The sequence below is a fragment of the Scyliorhinus torazame genome, chromosome 5 (genome assembly GCF_047496885.1).
Source record: "Scyliorhinus torazame isolate Kashiwa2021f chromosome 5, sScyTor2.1, whole genome shotgun sequence".
Taxonomy (NCBI): Eukaryota; Metazoa; Chordata; class Chondrichthyes; order Carcharhiniformes; family Scyliorhinidae; genus Scyliorhinus; species Scyliorhinus torazame.
Genome location: NC_092711.1, coordinates 109,196,025 through 109,217,699, shown reverse-complemented (window position 1 = coordinate 109,217,699; position 21,675 = coordinate 109,196,025). Strand labels below are relative to the sequence as shown.

Sequence of the window (21,675 nt, the reverse complement as noted above, 5' to 3'; positions counted from 1 at the left end):
TAATTAACTGAGGCTGGCTCAGTGATCGCTTTTACAATCCAACTTTATTTACAGTGAAGTATTATTCATATCCAGCATTGACAAAATGACAATAATTAACATGGAAATCTGTGACAATTATTCACTCGTTAGTTGGTGATTTCAAGAACATGATCATGTGTTACTCTGAAATATAAAACATTAGGGTCATTTCTGAACAGCAAGCGATCTCCACAAGTACAATTCTAGTTTAATGAAAATTTACCGTGATTTTACCTTGTCTCTGGTTTGTGAATATTCAAAATAATGGTGGATTTCTGTCTATTTTGTGCAGGTGCGGTTATTGTACGGAGCTGCCCAGGGAATGTGACACTGTGACGCTATGGACTACTGGGGACAAGGCACCATGGTGACGGTGACTGCAGGTAAGAACAATTCCATTATTTATGAACTGTTTTACTTGAGTCTTTGTTTTATTTATTTTTTCTATTTTAACTACGCATTCGTTCACTGAATTGCGGGTTTGCTGGATTCTGTATTGAGATTTTGTTGGAATGCTTTATGTGATTCAGCTGAAAAAGGAATTATTCTGCCTCTTGACAAAAGGTTCTGCTGAGGGATTCAGTCCCTGGTTGTTGTGATTTGATGTTTATTTGCTGAGGATACTGTGGCCGGGTTACTTTAAATACCTCACGCCTGTTAAACAGTTTGGTATTTCTGCAATGTTTAATCTCGGTGACATCTGGTGGCTGCAGATTTTACCGCCTCCTGCACAAGTGTTAGAAATCTACCCAATATTCACAAAATATGCTGAAGTATCTGTATCAATTTATTGAACACTTCCCGCGTATTGACAATGCTGATGATATTCTTCCATATTTCTGTTTGTTTTAATTGTTCATTCACTTGCTGAAAGGCGAATTTGGTGGGTTCTAGATATAAATTTTCTTGAAATGCTGTTTGATTCTATTGAAAGTGTTTGAAGAATTGAGCTGGTTCTCCATGAGACGAGTTTCAGCCTCTCGGTGATGTAATTTGATGTATTTCTGCTGAGGAGATTGTGTCTGGGTGATTTTGAATTAGTAAAATTTGTGAAACGATTCTGGCGTTTCTATATTCTTTAAACTCGGTGATATTGAGCGTTTCCATGTTTTGTAATTGAATGAAATAAGATACGTATTTGAAACTGTTTGGCACACGATTGTGGGTGGAAAACAGTTAGGATTTTAGAGTGTTTTATAAAAGTGATGATTGCAGATTAAACTAAGCCACAGTTTAAAATGCTCTTTCCGAACATAATTTGTTACTGAAATCACAGTCTGGCTTTTCTTCAATGTTCCATCTTGGTAGGATTGATGGATGCAGCTTTTATCTCTCCTGTCAACTGTTTAAATGCGTTTGAAATATGGTCCAACATGAATAAAATGTGGTAAAGTTTCAAAAATATTTTGCACATACCCCACATCCTCACAATGATGTTACTGTTGTTCTGTATTTCTATTTAGTTTGATAATTCATACATTTGGTGTCGAACTGGTTTGCTGGATTCGATATTCAGCTGTTTTTGAAATGTTACATTTGATTCTGTTGAATGTAGAATTGAGCTGCTTCTCAATGAAACGGGTTCAGTCCTTACAATGAGTTTTGGTGTTTTGCTGCTGAGGAGATGGTGTGTCTGGGTGACTTTGAATAAGTACAATTTGTGAAGCGGTTTTCTGTTTCTACGTTGTCTCTGCATTGTTCAAACTGGGTGACATTGAGCAGTTACACGTTTTCTGGTTAAATGTAAAAAGGTTTGCGCGTTTGAATCTCATTGAAACACAATTGTGGGGAGTAAACGCGTCAGGTTTCGAAAATAAAGAAAGGAATTAAAGATTTGATAGACATTTTTAAATTTTACCTACTGATTACTGATTAAACTAAACCATGGCGTCATTAAGATCGCAATTCGTTACTGCAGTCTGAAACTATTTAATTAAACCGTTTTCAAATTCGTGAGTAAAATTAATATGACAAACAATTATAATGCGGTATTATCACCATATTATCCAAATATATTTTCATATTAATATCATTAATCATCAATCTCCTTTCACAATTCTGCTGTGCTTTGTACACCATCAGCATGACCGGAAAAGTTTCTAGGCTGGGAATATTTTGTGATTATTTCTGAAACTGTTTTAATAATAACATACTGATTCTACAGCACTGTTCAGTTACAAAAGATATATTTGAATTATTTTTTATTTCTCTGATTTCGTTTGCAGTTACTTAAATATGAGTTTTATATTGCAGTTTGGCAATTTATTTACCCGGTTATTGTATTAATTATGTGCAGCAGCAAGAATATTATCTCTTCAATATTTGTAGTTGTCTCTAACCTAATCATAGAGTTTTCTCAGAGGCGGAAGTCGCTGACAGTGCAGGAATTGTTCTTATGATTTTATTTAAATTGTAGGAATGTTCATACTGCACAGTGCTGGAGATTGACAAGTAAAAGCTTGAAATTCAAAGAGATTAATTTAATTACAAAAGGAGAATATTAGCTTTTGCAATAATAATAACATCGTGTCTCGCAGAGCTGTGCTGTACACAATATAACATTATAGAAATAAAACAAATTATACAATAGAAGAATAGATTATATCTGAGCCTCAAGCTCGTAAATTGAACAAGAACATTTCTCGATCATTTTCTCACCATGTTTCAGGGCTGTGGAGGATCTGACTGAACTGTTTTCATTAAGTTGTGCACTGATTAATTTGGATCTCCTTTTCTTCAGCAATATTTTCAATAATAAAGTTACTCGAATTGCCTGAATGATTAAATCTCAGAAACACTTTATTGATCACAAACTACCAAGGACTTTATTGTTTTATATATATATATAGTTTCGAGTTACAACAGTTTATCAATTCGGGAATACCACTTTAACAAACAGATGAGATATTACACATGTCTGAATTATTCCATCCGATAATTTGAAGTTTAATATTTAATTAAATCCAAATTATTTATCAAATTTCAGGCAGGAGCAGGTTTTGAATTACAGAGAACCATGTTTTATTATTTATATTATAGAGTACAAATCAGCTGACAGGTCAACTAATTGACAATTGGCAATAACTTGCAATGCGACATTAGTACTAACTAATTCAACATAAATTAACTGCTACAATTGAGTAGCATACTGGTGTGTGATATCAAAGCTATTGGAGAATGGTTAATTGGACTGAAAATAATTTAGAAAACAATACATTTATTTGCTCCGGTTGAATAGGTGGCCCGCCTCCATTGTTTTGTTGATTGTATTTAATTAAGACATTGGATCAAATCAGGTAATCAGTTTCCAATGTGAATGTTTCCTGGTTTGTTTATTTCTTATCAAACACTGGATCTCTGTCACAGACATTAAACTCCCCTCAATCTGTTAAATTTAATGGGTTCATTCTCAGTGAAAATATATTTTGCCCAGAAATGTCTGAAAGGCGAAGGGAGTTTGAAATTAATATGAGTTTAATTTCAAAGAGGTTATTAAATTTCTTTTGTCGTAAGTTGACTATTTATCAATTAGAATCAAGCAGTTTGAATGATTCGTTCCCCTGTGTTTCAGAGTGAAATTTGACACACTAGGTACGCTCTCATCCGCACACTCTTTCTCCCTCACACACTCCCTCTCTCCCAGAAACCCGGACTATTCCTCAAACACACAGACACTCTCTCTCACAGAGACTCTCACATACACGATAGCTCTTCAAAAACACACAGTCTCTCACACACACACTCGGTCACACACACGCACTGCCTCACACATTCATTCTCTTACATACTCTCTGTCTCCAACTTTCTCTCTCTCCAACTCTCCCTCACACACCAACAGACTGTCACTCACTCTCTCACATACACAGGCACATTATCCCTCTCTCTCTTCACAGACAATCTCCCTCTCTCACACTCTCTCACAAACACACTCTCTCTTTCACGTTTTACCAATCTCACTCACATACACAATCATTCACAGACACACTCTCACACACATGCACTCTCGCACACATTATCTCTTGCACACACATGCCCTGTCACACACATCTCTCTCACACAAAAACCCTCTCTCACACATACACACTCTCACGCATACGCTCTCTCTCACACACTCTCTCTGACATGCATGGTCTCTCGCACGCACGCTCTCTCACACACACGCTCTCTCACACACACGCTCTCTCACACACACGCTCTCTCACACACACGCTCTCTCGCACACACGCTCTCTCGCACACACGGCCTCTCGCGCACACGGCCTCTCGCGCACACGGCCTCTCGCACACACGGCCTCTCGCACACATGGCCTCTCGCACACACATGCTCTCTTGTACACCTGCTCTCTCACACATATATCCTCTCTTGCATACATGCTCTCTCATACACATGCGCTCTGATACTCACACTCTCTCGCACACACTCTCTCACTCACTTGCTCACTCACACTCATTCTCTCTTGCAGACACACTCCCTGACACACAATCCCTCTCACTCACATGCTCTCTCATACACTTGCTCCCTCACATACATGCTCTCTCAAACACTCACTCTCTCACACACACACCCTCTCTCACTCACAAGCTCTCTCACAGACACGCTCTCTCATTCTCTCTTGCACTTACGCTCTCTGACACACATGCTCTCTCACACATGCTCTCTCGCACTCATGCACTCACGCACACATGCTCTCTCATACACATGTTCTTTTGCACACATGCTGTCCCATGCACACATTCTCTCACGCACATGCTCTCTCGCACACATACTCTCACACATGTTCTGTTACACCCTCTCTCACACACATTCTCACACACATGCTCTCACACACGTGATCTCTCGCACACATGCTCTCTCACATACATGCTGTCTCACTCACATGCTTTGGTGCATACATGCTCTCTCACACATGCTCTCTTGTGAAAGCACTCTTTCACACACATGCTCTCACACACACAATTTTGTGCATACAGTCTCTCTCCTGTGCACACTATTTTGCTCCTCACACAGACACACATCCACTCGCTCGCATAAATACACACAATCGCGCTCTCACACACAGATATTCTCTCACGCAGATATTCCCTCACACACAGATACACTCTCACACCCACACTCACACGTGTACTCTCTCTCTCCCACTCTCTTGATTCATCTCTTGCAGAAACACACACGCATTCACACACATGCATGCAGACACATGCATAGACACACTCACAGGCTCTCAGACACATACCCCCACACTCCCTCACACACACACACACTCAGATACGCACACACATTCACATATACAGGTGAGAGCAACTGAACTAACATCAATAATAAAAATAATAATCTTTATTACTGTCACAAGTAGGCTTACATTAACACTGTAATGCAGTTACTGTGAAAGGCCCCTAGTCGCCACACTCTGGCGCCTGTTCGGGTACACAGAGGGAGAATTCAGAATGTCCAAACCACCTAACAGGTCGTTTTTCAGGACTTGTGGGAGGAAAGTGGAGCCCCCGGAGAAAATCCACCCAGACACGGGGAGAACGTGCAGACTCCACACAGGCACTGACCCAAGTGGGAATCGAGCCCGGGTCCCTGGTGCTGTGAAGCAACAGGGTTAACCACTGTGCAGCCGTGCCGCCAAATCAAGGCAGCATTGAAACGTGTGACCTCAAGCAACCCAACCAAAGAATGAATGGATAGGAATCAGGGGAAGAATCTCCGCTGGTTGGAGTCACAACCAGCACCAAGGTGGATGGATTCCATTGCTGGAGGCCAATCAGCTCAGTTCCAGGACATCACTGCGAGACTTCTTCAGGGCAGTGTCCCAGGTCCAACCATCTTCAGCTTATTCATCAATGGCCTTCTTTCCATCATCAGGTCTGAACAGGGGTTGATGGCAGATGATTGCACCATGCTCAGCACAATTTGCAACTGTGCAGTCACTAAATAAACCTGTAAATAAAGCAACATGGAGGCTCTATCCGGTTCTGGCTGACAAGTGGTAAGTAACAGTCAAGTCACCCAATTGAAGGCAATGCCCACCTCCAGTAAGAACGGATCTAAACACCGCCCCTTGACATTCACTGGCATTACCATCATTGAATCCCCACTAACAACCTCTTGGGGATTAACATGGACCAGAATGTGATCTGGACGAGTCATATAAATGTTGAGGCCAGAAGAACAGATCAAAGGTGAGGAATCCTGCGGTGAAAAACTCATCTCCTGACTCCCCAAAGCCTGTCCGCCATTTAAAGATCCGCTGCAGAAGCTCATCATGTCTCCCTAGACAGCACCTTCCAAACCCATGACAGCGGCCACCTGGACAAGGACAGCAGAGACATGGGAACACCACCAACTGGAAGTTCAATCCCAAGCCATTCAGCATCATGACTATAAAATATATCACCGTTCCTGCACTGCCGCTGGTTCAAAATCATGTAACTGACTCGGGGAAACACCACCTGGACTGCAATGGTTGACGGAAGCTCGCCACCTTCTCAAAGTCAATGAGGGATGGGAAATAAATGCTGGCCGAGCCAGAGACGCCTACATCACAAGAATGAATAAACACAACACACTCTCTCTGACACAATATGACAAGAATGTTGCAGGCAGAAAAATCCCATTTACAAAATGAAAATCCGTTAAGTCGCAGGAATGCTCCTTGTCCCAGTTCTAAATTGTTTTGTGAAAAATGAAATTATATCGGCATTAAAGCAGCTGCCCAGTGATCTACACTGCTGTCTGACTGTACACAGCCGGTGTTACTGAAAGTATTAAAGCAGCTGTCCAGTGATCTACACTGCTGTCTGACTGTACACAGCCGGTGTTACTGAAAGTATTAAAGCAGCTGTCCAGTGATCTACACTGCTGTCTGACTGTACACAGCCAGTGTTACTGAAAGTATTAAAGCAGCTGCCCAGTGATCTACACTGCTGTCTGACTGTACACAGCCAGTGTTACTGAAAGTATTAAAGCAGCTGCCCAGTGATCTACACTGCTGTCTGACTGTACACAGCCGGTGTTACTGAAAGTATTAAAGCAGCTGCCCAGTGAGCTACACTGCTGTCTGACTGTACACAGCCAGTGTTACTGAAAGTATTAAAGCAGCTGCCCAGTGATCTACACTGCTGTCTGACTGTACACAGCCGGTGTTACTGAAAGTATTAAAGCAGCTGCTCAGTGATCTGCACTGCTGTCTGACTGTACACAGCCGGTGTTACTGAAAGTATTAAAGCAGCTGTCCAGTGATCTACACTGCTGTCTGACTGTACACAGCCCATGTTACTGAAAGTATTAAAGCAGCTGTCCAGTGATCTACACTGCTGTCTGACTGTACACAGCCGGTGTTACTGAAAGTATTAAAGCAGCTGCCCAGTGATCTACACTGCTGTCTGACTGTACACAGCCGGTGTTACTGAAAGTATTAAAGCAGCTGCTCAGTGATCTACACTGCTGTCTGACTGTACACAGCTGGTGTTACTGAAAGTATTAAAGCAGCTGTCCAGTGATCCACACTGCTGTCTGACTTTACACAGCCGGTGTTACTGAAAGTATTAAAGCAGCTGCCCAGTGATCTACACTGCTGTCTGACTGTACACAGCAGGTGTTACTGAAAGTATTAAAGCAGCTGCCCAGTGATCTACACTGCTGTCTGACTGTACACAGCCGGTGTTACTGAAAGTATTATAGCAGCTGCTCAGTGATCTACACTGCTGTCTGACTGTACACAACCGGTGTTACTGAAAGTATTAAAGCAGCTGCTCAGTGATCTACACTGCTGTCTGACTGTACACAGCTGGTGTTACTGAAAGTATTAAAGCAGCTGCCCAGGGATCTACACTGCTGTCTGACTGTGCATAGCCCGTGTTACTGAAAGTATTAAAGCAGCTGCCCAGTGATCTACACTGCTGTCTGACTTTACACAGCCGGTGTTACTGAAAGTATTAAAGCAGCTGCCCAGTGATCTACACTGCTGTCTGACTGTACACAGCCAGTGTTACTGAAAGTATTAAAGCAGCTGCCCAGTGATCTACACTGCTGTCTGACTTTACACAGCCGGTGTTACTGAAAGTATTAAAGCAGCTGCCCAGTGATCTACACTGCTGTCTGACTGTACACAGCCGGTGTTACTGAAAGTATTAAAGCAGCTGTCCAGTGATCTACACTGCTGTCTGACTTTACACAGCCGGTGTTACTGAAAGTATTAAAGCAGCTGCCCAGTGATCTACACTGCTGTCTGACTGTACACAGCCGGTGTTCCTGAAAGTATTAAAGCAGCTGTCCAGTGATCTACACTGCTGTCTGACTGTACGCAGCCGGTGTTCCTGAAAGTATTAAAGCAGCTGCCCAGTGAGCTACACTGCTGTCTGATTGTACACAGCCGGTGTTACTGAAAGTATTAAAGCAGCTGTCCAGTGATCTACACTGCTGTCTGACTGTACACAGCCGGTGTTACTGAAAGTATTAAAGCAGCTGCTCAGTTATCTACACTGCTGTCTGACTTTACACAGCCGGTGTTACTGAAAGTATTAAAGCAGCTGCCCAGGGATCTACACTGCTGTCTGACTGTACACAGCCGGTGTTACTGAAAGTATTAAAGCAGCTGCTCAGTGATCTACACTGCTGTCTGACTGTACACAGCCGGTGTTACTGAAAGTATTAAAGCAGCTGCCCAGTGATCTACACTGCTGTCTGACTTTACACAGCCCATGTTACTGAAAGTATTAAAGCAGCTGCCCAGTGATCTACACTGCTGTCTGACTGTACACAGCCGGTGTTACTGAAAGTATTAAAGCAGCTGTCCAGTGATCTACACTGCTGTCTGACTGTACACAGCCGGTGTTACTGAAAGTATTAAAGCAGCTGCCCAGTGAGCTACACTGCTGTCTGACTTTACACAGCCGGTGTTACTGAAAGTATTAAAGCAGCTGCCCAGTGATCTACACTGCTGTCTGACTTTACACAGCCGGTGTTACTGAAAGTATTAAAGCAGCTGCCCAGGGATCTACACTGCTATCTGACTGTACACAGCCGGTGTTACTGAAAGTATTAAAGCAGCTGTCCAGTGATCTACACTGCTGTCTGACTTTACACAGCCGGTGTTACTGAAAGTATTAAAGCAGTGCCCAGGGATCTACACTGCTATCTGACTGTACACAGCCGGTGTTACTGAAAGTATTAAAGCAGCTGCCCAGTGATCTACACTGCTGTCTGACTTTACACAGCCCGTGTTACTGAAAGTATTAAAGCAGCTGTCCAGTGATCTACACTGCTGTCTGACTGTACACAGCTGGTGTTACTGAAAGTATTAAAGCAGCTGTCCAGTGATCTACACTGCTGTCTGACTGTACACAGCCGGTGTTACTGAAAGTATTAAAGCAGCTGCCCAGTGATCTACACTGCTGTCTGACTGTACACAGCCGGTGTTACTGAAAGTATTAAAGCAACTGCCCAGTGAGCTACACTGCTGTCTGACTGTACACAGCCGGTGTTACTGAAAGTATGAAAGCAGCTGCCCAGTGATCTACACTGCTGTCTGACTGTACACAGCCGGTGTTACTGAAAGTATTAAAGCAGCTGTCCAGTGATCTACACTGCTGTCTGACTGTACACAGCCGGTGTTACTGAAAGTATTAAAGCAGCTGCCCAGTGAGCTACACTGCTGTCCGACTGTACACAGCCGGTGTTACTGAAAGCTGATCAATGTGGATAATCAGGACAGGATCGATGGAGAGGAAGAGGAGGAGGTGGGGGTGGTGGACCCGAATGGAGGATCTCCCAGCTCGGCTGTGGACAACTGGCAACAGAAAGCTGAGCCTGAGCGGAAAATCAGCCAGAGAAATATCGTCCTAATGGGCGGGGAGCACTTGGGAATGATCACTCCCCCACACTCACTCACTCTCACTCACTCAGTCTTACTCACTCACACACACCCTGTTTCACACACCCTCACTCACTCACCTACCCTCACTTACTCGCCCTCCCTGAATCTCTCTCACCCACCCACCCTCGCTCACACTCACTCACCCTCTTTCCGCAACCCGCACTCACTCACTCTAACTCTTCAACCCTCAATCAGACACCTTCACTCACACACACTCACTCACGCATTCTCACACACAGACCCTCATACACCCTCACTCACACCATCACTCACACCCTCACTCATACACCCTCACACACACACCCTCATACACCCTCACTCACACACCCTCGTACACACCCTCACTCACACACCCTCACTCACACACCCTCACTCACACACCCTCACTCACACACCCTCACTCACACACCCTCACTCACACAGCCTCACTCACTCACACACCCTCACTCACACACACTCACTCACACACCCTCATACACCCTCACTCACACACACTCACTCACACACTCTCACTCACACACACCCTCACTTACACACCCTCACTCACACACCCTCACTCACATACCCTCACTCACACAGCTCTCTCACCCACAGACCCTCATACACCCTCACTCACACCCTCACTCACACACCCTCACACACACACCCTCATACACCCTCACTCACACACCCTCGTACACACACTCACACACACCCTCACCCACACACCCTCACCCACACACCCTCACTCACACACCCTCACTCACACACCCTCACTCAAGCACACTCACTCACTCACACAGCCTCACTCACTCACACACCCTCACTCACTCACACACCGTCACTCACATACCCTCACTCACACAGCTCACTCATACACCCTCACTCACACACCCTCACTCACACACCCTCACTCACACACCCTCCCTCACACAGCTCACTCACACACCCTCACTCATACACCCTCACTCACACACCCTCACTCACACAGCTCACTCACACACCCTCACTCACACACCCTCACTCACACACCCTCACTCACACACCCTCACTCACACACCCTCACTCACACACACTCCCTCACACAGCTCACTCACACACCCTCACTCACACACTCTCACTCACACACCCTCACTCACACACCCTCACTCACACAGCTCACTCACACACCCTCACTCACTCACCCTCACTCACATACCCTCACTCACATACCCTCACTCACACAGCTCACTCACACACCCTCACTCACACATTCTCACTCACACACCCTCTCTCACACACCCTCTCACACACACCCTCACTCACACACTCTCACTCACCTTTTTTCAGCACCGCGCACTCACCCACTCTAACTCATCAACCCTAAGACATACATTCTCACTCACTCACCCTCTATCAGCAAAGTGCAATCACCCACTCTAACACATCAACCCCCACTCACACACCGTCACTCACACACCCACACTCACACACCCTCACTCACACACCCTCACTCACACACCCTCACTGACACACCCTCACTCACACACCCTCACTCACACACCCTCACTCACACACCCTCACTCACACACTCTCACTCACACACCCACACTCGCACACCCTCACTCACACAACCTCACTCACACACCCTCTCTCACACACCCTCACTCACACACCGTCACTCACACACCCTCACTCACACACCCTCACTCACACACCCTCACTCACAGACCGTCACTCACACACCCACACTCACACACACCTTCACTCACACACCCTCAGTCACACACCCTCACTCACACAGCTCACTCACATAGCCTCACTCACACACCCTCACACACACACCCTCACTCAGACACCCTCACTCACACACACCCTCACTCACACACACTCACTCACATACACCCTCACTCACACACCCTCACTCACTCACCCTCACTCACATACCCTCACTCACACAGCTCACTCACACTCCCTCACTCACACACCCTCACTCACACCCTCACTCACACACCCTCATTCACACCCTCACTCACACACCCTCACTCACACACCCTCACTCACATACCCTCACTCACACAGCTCACTCACACTCCCTCACTCACACAGTTCACTCACTCACCCTCACTCACATACCCTCACACACTCACACAGCCTCACAAACACACCATCACTCACACACCTTCACTCACTCACACACCCTCACTCACAAACCCTCACTCACACACCTTCACTCACACACCCTCACTCACTCACCCTCACACACATACCCTCACTCACACACCCACACTCACACACCCTCACTCACACACCCTCACTCACACACCCTCACTGACACACCCTCACTCACACACCCTCACTCACACACCCTCACTCACACACCCTCACCCACACACTCTCACTCACACACCCACACTCGCACACCCTCACTCACACAACCTCACTCACACACCCTCTCTCACACACCCTCACTCACACACCGTCACTCACACACCCTCACTCACACACCCTCACTCACACACCCTCACTCACAGACCGTCACTCACACACCCACACTCACACACACCTTCACTCACACACCCTCAGTCACACACCCTCACTCACACAGCTCACTCACATAGCCTCACTCACACACCCTCACACACACACCCTCACTCAGACACCCTCACTCACACACACCCTCACTCACACACACTCACTCACATACCCTCACTCATTCACCCTCACTCACACACCGTCACTCACACACCCTCACTCACATACACCCTCACTCACACACCCTCACTCACTCACCCTCACTCACATACCCTCACTCACACAGCTCACTCACACTCCCTCACTCACACACCCTCACTCACACCCTCACTCACACACCCTCATTCACACCCTCACTCACACACCCTCACTCACACACCCTCACTCACATACCCTCACTCACACAGCTCACTCACACTCCCTCACTCACACAGTTCACTCACTCACCCTCACTCACATACCCTCACACACTCACACAGCCTCACAAACACACCATCACTCACACACCTTCACTCACTCACACACCCTCACTCACAAACCCTCACTCACACACCTTCACTCACACACCCTCACTCACTCACCCTCACACACATACCCTCACTCACACACCCACACTCACACACCCTCACTCACACACCCTCACTCACACACCCTCACACACATACCCTCACTCACACAGCTCACTCACACTCCCTCACTCACACAGTTCACTCACTCACCCTCACTCACATACCCTCACACACTCACACAGCCTCACAAACACACCATCACTCACACACCTTCACTCACTCACACACCCTCACTCACACACCCTCACTCACTCACCCTCACACACATACCCTCACTCACACAGTTCACTCACACACCCTCACTCACACACCCTCACCCACACAACCTCACTCACACACCCTCACAAACACTCCGTCACCCACACAACCTCACTCACATGCCCACACTCACACGGCTCACTCACACACTCTCACTCACTCACTCGCCTTCACAAACACACAGTCACTCACTCACCCTCACACACATACCCTCACTCACACAGTTCACTCACACACCCTCACTCACACAGCTCACTCACACAGCCTCACTCACACACCCTCACACACACACCCTCACTCAGACACCCTCACTCACAGACACTCACTCACATACCCTCACTCATTCACCCTCACTCACACAACGTCACTCACACACCCTCACTCACACACCCTCACTCACACACCCTCAATCACACACCCTCACTCACACACACCCTCACTCACACACTCTCACCCACACACCCTCACTCACACCCTCCCTCACACACCCTCACTCACTCACCCTCACTCACACAGCTCACTCACACTCCCTCACTCACACACCTTCACTCACACACTCTCACTCACTCACCCTCACTCACATACCCTCACACACTCACACAGCCTCACAAACACACCATCACTCACCCACCTTCACTCACACACCCTCACTCACTCACCCTTACACACATACCCTCACTCACACACCCTCACTCACACACCCTCACTCGCACACCCTCACTCACACACCCTCGCTCACTCACACACCCTCACTCGCACACCCTCACTCACACACCCTCACTCACACACCCTCACTCGCACACCCTCACTCACACACCCTCACTCACCCACACACCCTCACTCACATACCCACACTCACACGGCTAACTCACACACTCTCACTCACTCACTCGCCCTCACAAAAACACAGTCACTCACTCACCCTCACACACATACCCTCACTCACACAGTTCACTCACACACCCTCACTCACACACCCTCACTCACACACCCTCACTCACACACCCTCACTCACACACCCTCACTCACACACCCTCACTCACTCACACACCCTCACTCACACATTCTCACTCACACACCCTCTCTCACACACCCTCTCACACACACCCTCACTCACACACTCTCACTCACCTTTTTTCAGCACCGCGCACTCACCCACTCTAACTCATCAACCCTAAAACATACATTCTCACTCACTCACCCTCTATCAGCAAAGTGCAATCACCCACTCTAACACATCAACCCCCACTCACACACCGTCACTCACACACCCACACTCACACACCCTCACTCACACACCCTCACTCACACACCCTCACTCACACACCCTCACTCACACACCCTCACTCACACACCCTCACTCACACACCCTCACTCACACACCCTCACTCACACTCTCACTCACACACCCACACTCGCACACCCTCACTCGCACACCCTCACTCACACACCCTCTCTCACACACCCTCACTCACACACCGTCACTCACACACCCTCACTCACACACCCTCACTCACACACCCTCACTCACACCCTCACTCACACACCCTCACTCACAGACCGTCACTCACACACCCACACTCACTCACACCTTCACTCACACACCCTCACTCACACACCCTCACTCACACAGCTCACTCACATAGCCTCACTCACACACCCTCACACACACACCCTCACTCAGACACCCTCACTCACACACACCCTCACTCACACACACTCACTCACATACCCTCACTCATTCACCCTCACTCACACACCGTCACTCACACACCCTCACTCACATACACCCTCACTCACACACCCTCACTCACTCACCCTCACTCACATACCCTCACTCACACAGCTCACTCACACTCCCTCACTCACACACCCTCACTCACATCCTCACTCACACACCCTCATTCACACCCTCACTCACACACCCTCACTCACTCACCCTCACTCACATACCCTCACTCACACAGCTCACTCACACTCCCTCACTCACACAGTTCACTCACTCACCCTCACTCACATACCCTCACACACTCACACAGCCTCACAAACACACCATCACTCACACACCTTCACTCACTCACACACCCTCACTCACAAACCCTCACTCACACACCTTCACTCACACACCCTCACTCACTCACCCTCACACACATACCCTCACTCACACAGTTCACTCACACACCCTCACTCACACACCCTCACCCACACAACCTCACTCACACACCCTCACAAACACTCCGTCACCCACACAACCTCACTCACATGCCCACACTCACACGGCTCACTCACACACTCTCACTCACTCACTCGCCTTCACAAACACACAGTCACTCACTCACCCTCACACACATACCCTCACTCACACAGTTCACTCACACACCCTCACTCACACAGCTCACTCACACACCCTCACTCACACACCCTCAATCACACACCCTCACTCACACACACCCTCACTCACACACTCTCACCCACACACCCTCACTCACACCCTCCCTCACACACCCTCACTCACTCACCCTCACTCACACAGCTCACTCACACTCCCTCACTCACACACCTTCACTCACACACTCTCACTCACTCACCCTTACTCACATACCCTCACACACTCACACAGCCTCACAAACACACCATCACTCACCCACCTTCACTCACACACCCTCACTCACTCAATCTTACACACATACCCTCACTCACACACCCTCACTCACACACCCTCACTCGCACACCCTCACTCACACACCCTCGCTCACTCACACACCCTCACTCGCACACCCTCACTCGCACACCCTCACTCACACACCCTCACTCGCACACCCTCACTCACACACCCTCACTCACCCACACACCCTCACTCACATACCCACACTCACACGGCTCACTCACACACTCTCACTCACTCACTCGCCCTCACAAAAACACAGTCACTCACTCACCCTCACACACATACCCTCACTCACACAGTTCACTCACACACACTCACTCACACACCCTCACTCACACACCCTCACTCACACACACTCACTCACACACCCTCACTCACACACCCTCACTCACACACCCTCACAAACACACCGTCACTCACACACCCACACTCACTCACACACCCTCACTCACACATTCTCACTCACACACCCTCTCTCACACACCCTCTCACACACACCCTCACTCACACACTCTCACTCACCTTTTTTCAGCACCGCGCACTCACCCACTCTAACTCATCAACCCTAAAACATACATTCTCACTCACTCACCCTCTATCAGCAAAGTGCAATCACCCACTCTAACACATCAACCCCCACTCACACACCGTCACTCACACACCCACACTCACACACCCTCACTCACACACCCTCACTCACACACCCTCACTCACACACCCTCACTCACACACCCTCACTCACACACCCTCACTCACACACCCTCACTCACACACCCTCACTCACACTCTCACTCACACACCCACACTCGCACACCCTCACTCGCACACCCTCACTCACACACCCTCTCTCACACACCCTCACTCACACACCGTCACTCACACACCCTCACTCACACACCCTCACTCACACACCCTCACTCACACCCTCACTCACACACCCTCACTCACAGACCGTCACTCACACACCCACACTCACTCACACCTTCACTCACACACCCTCACTCACACACCCTCACTCACACAGCTCACTCACATAGCCTCACTCACACACCCTCACACACACACCCTCACTCAGACACCCTCACTCACACACACCCTCACTCACACACACTCACTCACATACCCTCACTCATTCACCCTCACTCACACACCGTCACTCACACACCCTCACTCACATACACCCTCACTCACACACCCTCACTCACTCACCCTCACTCACACAGCTCACTCACACTCCCTCACTCACACACCCTCACTCACATCCTCACTCACACACCCTCATTCACACCCTCACTCACACACCCTCACTCACTCACCCTCACTCACATACCCTCACTCACACAGCTCACTCACACTCCCTCACTCACACAGTTCACTCACTCACCCTCACTCACATACCCTCACACACTCACACAGCCTCACAAACACACCATCACTCACACACCTTCACTCACTCACACACCCTCACTCACAAACCCTCACTCACACACCTTCACTCACACACCCTCACTCACTCACCCTCACACACATACCCTCACTCACACAGTTCACTCACACACCCTCACTCACACACCCTCACCCACACAACCTCACTCACACACCCTCACAAACACTCCGTCACCCACACAACCTCACTCACATGCCCACACTCACACGGCTCACTCACACACTCTCACTCACTCACTCGCCTTCACAAACACACAGTCACTCACTCACCCTCACACACATACCCTCACTCACACAGTTCACTCACACACCCTCACTCACACAGCTCACTCACACAGCCTCACTCACACACCCTCACACACACACCCTCACTCAGACACCCTCACTCACAGACACTCACTCACATACCCTCACTCATTCACCCTCACTCACACAACGTCACTCACACACCCTCACTCACACACACTCACTCACACACCCTCAATCACACACCCTCACTCACACACACCCTCACTCACACACTCTCACCCACACACCCTCACTCACACCCTCACTCACACACCCTCACTCACTCACCCTCACTCACACAGCTCACTCACACTCCCTCACTCACACACCTTCACTCACACACTCTCACTCACTCACCCTCACTCACATACCCTCACACACTCACACAGCCTCACAAACACACCATCACTCACCCACCTTCACTCACACACCCTCACTCACTCACCCTTACACACATTCCCGCACACACCCTCACTCACACACCCTCACTCACACACCCTCACTCGCACACCCTCACTCACTCACCCTCACTCACACAGCTCACTCACACTCCCTCACTCACACACCTTCACTCACACACTCTCACTCACTCACCCTCACTCACATACCCTCACACTCTCACACAGCCTCACAAACACACCATCACTCACCCACCTTCACTCACACACCCTCACTCACTCACCCTTACACACATACCCTCACTCACACAGTTCACTCACACACCCTCACTCACACACTCTCACTCACTCACCCTCACTCACATACCCTCACACACTCACACAGCCTCACAAACACACCATCACTCACCCACCTTCACTCACACACCCTCACTCACACACCCTCACTCGCACACCCTCACTCACACACCCTCACTCGCACACCCTCACTCGCACACCCTCACTCACACACCCTCACTCACCCACACACCCTCACTCACCCACACACCCTCACTCACATACCCACACTCACACGGCTCACTCACACACTCTCACTCACTCACTCGCCCTCACAAAAACACAGTCACTCACTCACCCTCACACACATACCCTCACTCACACAGTTCACTCACACACCCTCACTCACACACCCTCACTCACACACCCTCACTCACACACCCTCACTCACACACCCTCACTCACACACCCTCACTCACACACCATCACTCACACACCATCACTCACACACCCACACTCACTCACACACCCTCACTCACATACCCTCACTCACACAGCTCACTCACACACTCTCACTCACACAGCCTCACAAACACACCATCACTCACCCACCTTCACTCACAGACCCTCACTCACTCACCCTTACACACACACCCTCACTCACACAGTTCACTCACACACCCTCACTCACACACCCTCACTCACACACCCTCACTCACTCACACACCCTCACTCACTCACACACCCTCACTCACCCACACACCCTCACTCACACACCCTCACTCACACACCCTCACTCACTCACACACTCTCACTCACTCACTCGCCCTCACAAAAACACAGTCACTCACTCACCCTCACACACATACCCTCACTCACACAGTTCACTCTCACCCTCACTCACACACCCTCACTCACACACCCTCACTCACACACCCTCACTCACACACCCTCACTCACACACCCTCACTCACACACCCTCACTCACACACCCTCACTCACACACCCTCACAAACACACCGTCACTCACACACCCACACTCACTCACACACCCTCACTCACATACCCTCACTCACACACTCTCACTCACACACCCTCACTCACACACCCTCACTCACACACCCTCACAAACAGACCAACACTCAAACACCCTCTCACACACACTCTCATAGATCTCACTGACTCACCCCCCCCCCCCCACATTCATTCGCGCTCACTCACGTAGCCTCACTCACACACCGTCACTCACACACCCTCACAAACACACGGTCACTTACACACCTTGACTCACTCTCACACCTTCACTCACACACCCTCTCACACAAGCACACCCTCACTCACACACCCTCACTCACACACCCTCACTCACTCACCCTCACTCACATACGCTCACTCACACTCCCTCACTCACACACCCTCACTCACACACCCTCACTCACACACCCTCACTCACACACCGTCACTCACACACCCTCACAAACACACCCTCACAAACACACCCTCACTCACTCAGACACCCTCACTCACACACCCTCACTCACACACCCTCACTCACACACCCTCACTCACACACCCACACTCACAAACCCTCACTCACACGCTCTCATTCACACACCCTCACTCACACACCCTCACTCACACACCCTCACTCACACACCCTCACTCACACACCCTCACTCACACACCCTCACTCACACACCCTCACTCACACACCCTCACTCACACACACCCTCACTCACACACCCTCACTCACACACCCTCACTCACATACCCTCACTCACACACCCTCACAAACACACCCTCACTCACACACCCTCACTCACACACCCTCACTCACTCAGACACCCTCACTCACACACGCTCACTCACACACCCTCACTCACACACCCTCAATCACACACCCACACTCACACACACCCTCACTCACACACACCCTCACTCACACACCCACACTCACACACACCCTCACTCACAGACCCTCACTCACGCACCCTCACAAACACACCCTCACTCACACACCCTCACTCACACACCCTCACAAACAGTCCAACACTCAAACACCCTCTCACACACCCTCTCACACACACTCTCATAGATCTCACTCACTCAGCCACCCACATTCATTCGCCCTCACTCACACAGCCTCACTCACACACCCTAACTCACACACCCTAACTCACACACCCTCACTCACACACCCTCACTCACTCACACACACTCACTCACACAGCCTCACTCACACACCCTGACTCACACAACCTCATACACCCACACTCACATACCCTCACTCACATACCCTCACGCACAGAACCTCACTCACACACCCTCACACACACACCCTCACTCACACACCCTCACTCACACACCCTCACTCACACACCCTCACACACACACCCTCACTCACATGCCCTCACTCACCCACCCTCACTCATCCACCCTCACTCACACACCCTCACTCACACACCCTCACTCACACACCCTCACTCACACACCCTCTCACACACGCACACCCTCACTCACACACCCTCACTCACACACCCTCACACCACTCACTCACACATCCTCACTCACACTCCCTCACTCACTCACCCTCACTCACACACCCTCACTCACTCACGCTCACTCACTCACCCTCACTCACACACTCTCACTCAGGCACCCTCACACACACACACACCCTAACTCACACACCCTCACTCACAAACCCTCACTCACACACCCTCACTCACTCACCCTCACTCACATACCCTCACTCACACACCCTCACTCACACACCCTCACAAACAGACCGACACTCACACACCCTCTCACACACGCACACCCTCACACACACACCCTCACAAACACACCCTGACTCACACATCCTCACTCACACACACTCACTCACACACACACACTCACTCACACACACTCACTCACCCTCACTTACATACCCTCACTCACACAGCTCACTCACACACCCTCACTCACACACCCTCAGTCACACAGCTCACTCACACACACTCTCTCACACACCCTCACTCGCACACCCTCATTCACACACCCTCACTCACACAGCTCACTCAGACACCCTCACTCACACACCCTCACTCACACACCCTCACTCACACAGCTCACTCACACACCGTCACTCACACACCCTCGCACACATACCCTCACTCTCACACCCTCACTCACACACCCTCACTCACACAGCCTCACTCACACAGCCTCACTCACACAGCCTCACTCACACAGCCTCACTCACACACCCTCACTCACACACCCTCACTCACACACCCTCACTCACACACCTTCACTCACACACCAAAACTCACACACCCTCACTCACTCACCCTCACTCACACACCCTCACTCACACACCCTCACTCACTCACC

The 21,675-nt window shown here is 49.2% G+C and overlaps 1 gene segment (V, D, J or C); it reads left to right on the top strand.

The window, feature by feature from the left end:
- The first annotated feature begins 324 nt into the window (after nucleotides 1-324).
- LOC140419393 (Ig heavy chain C region-like) overlaps nucleotides 325-21,675 on the top strand; it is a 47,822-nt gene continuing 26,471 nt past the window's right edge. The window contains 1 exon segment of the C gene segment in view: nucleotides 325-404. Within this exon segment, the coding sequence occupies nucleotides 362-404 (43 nt within the window).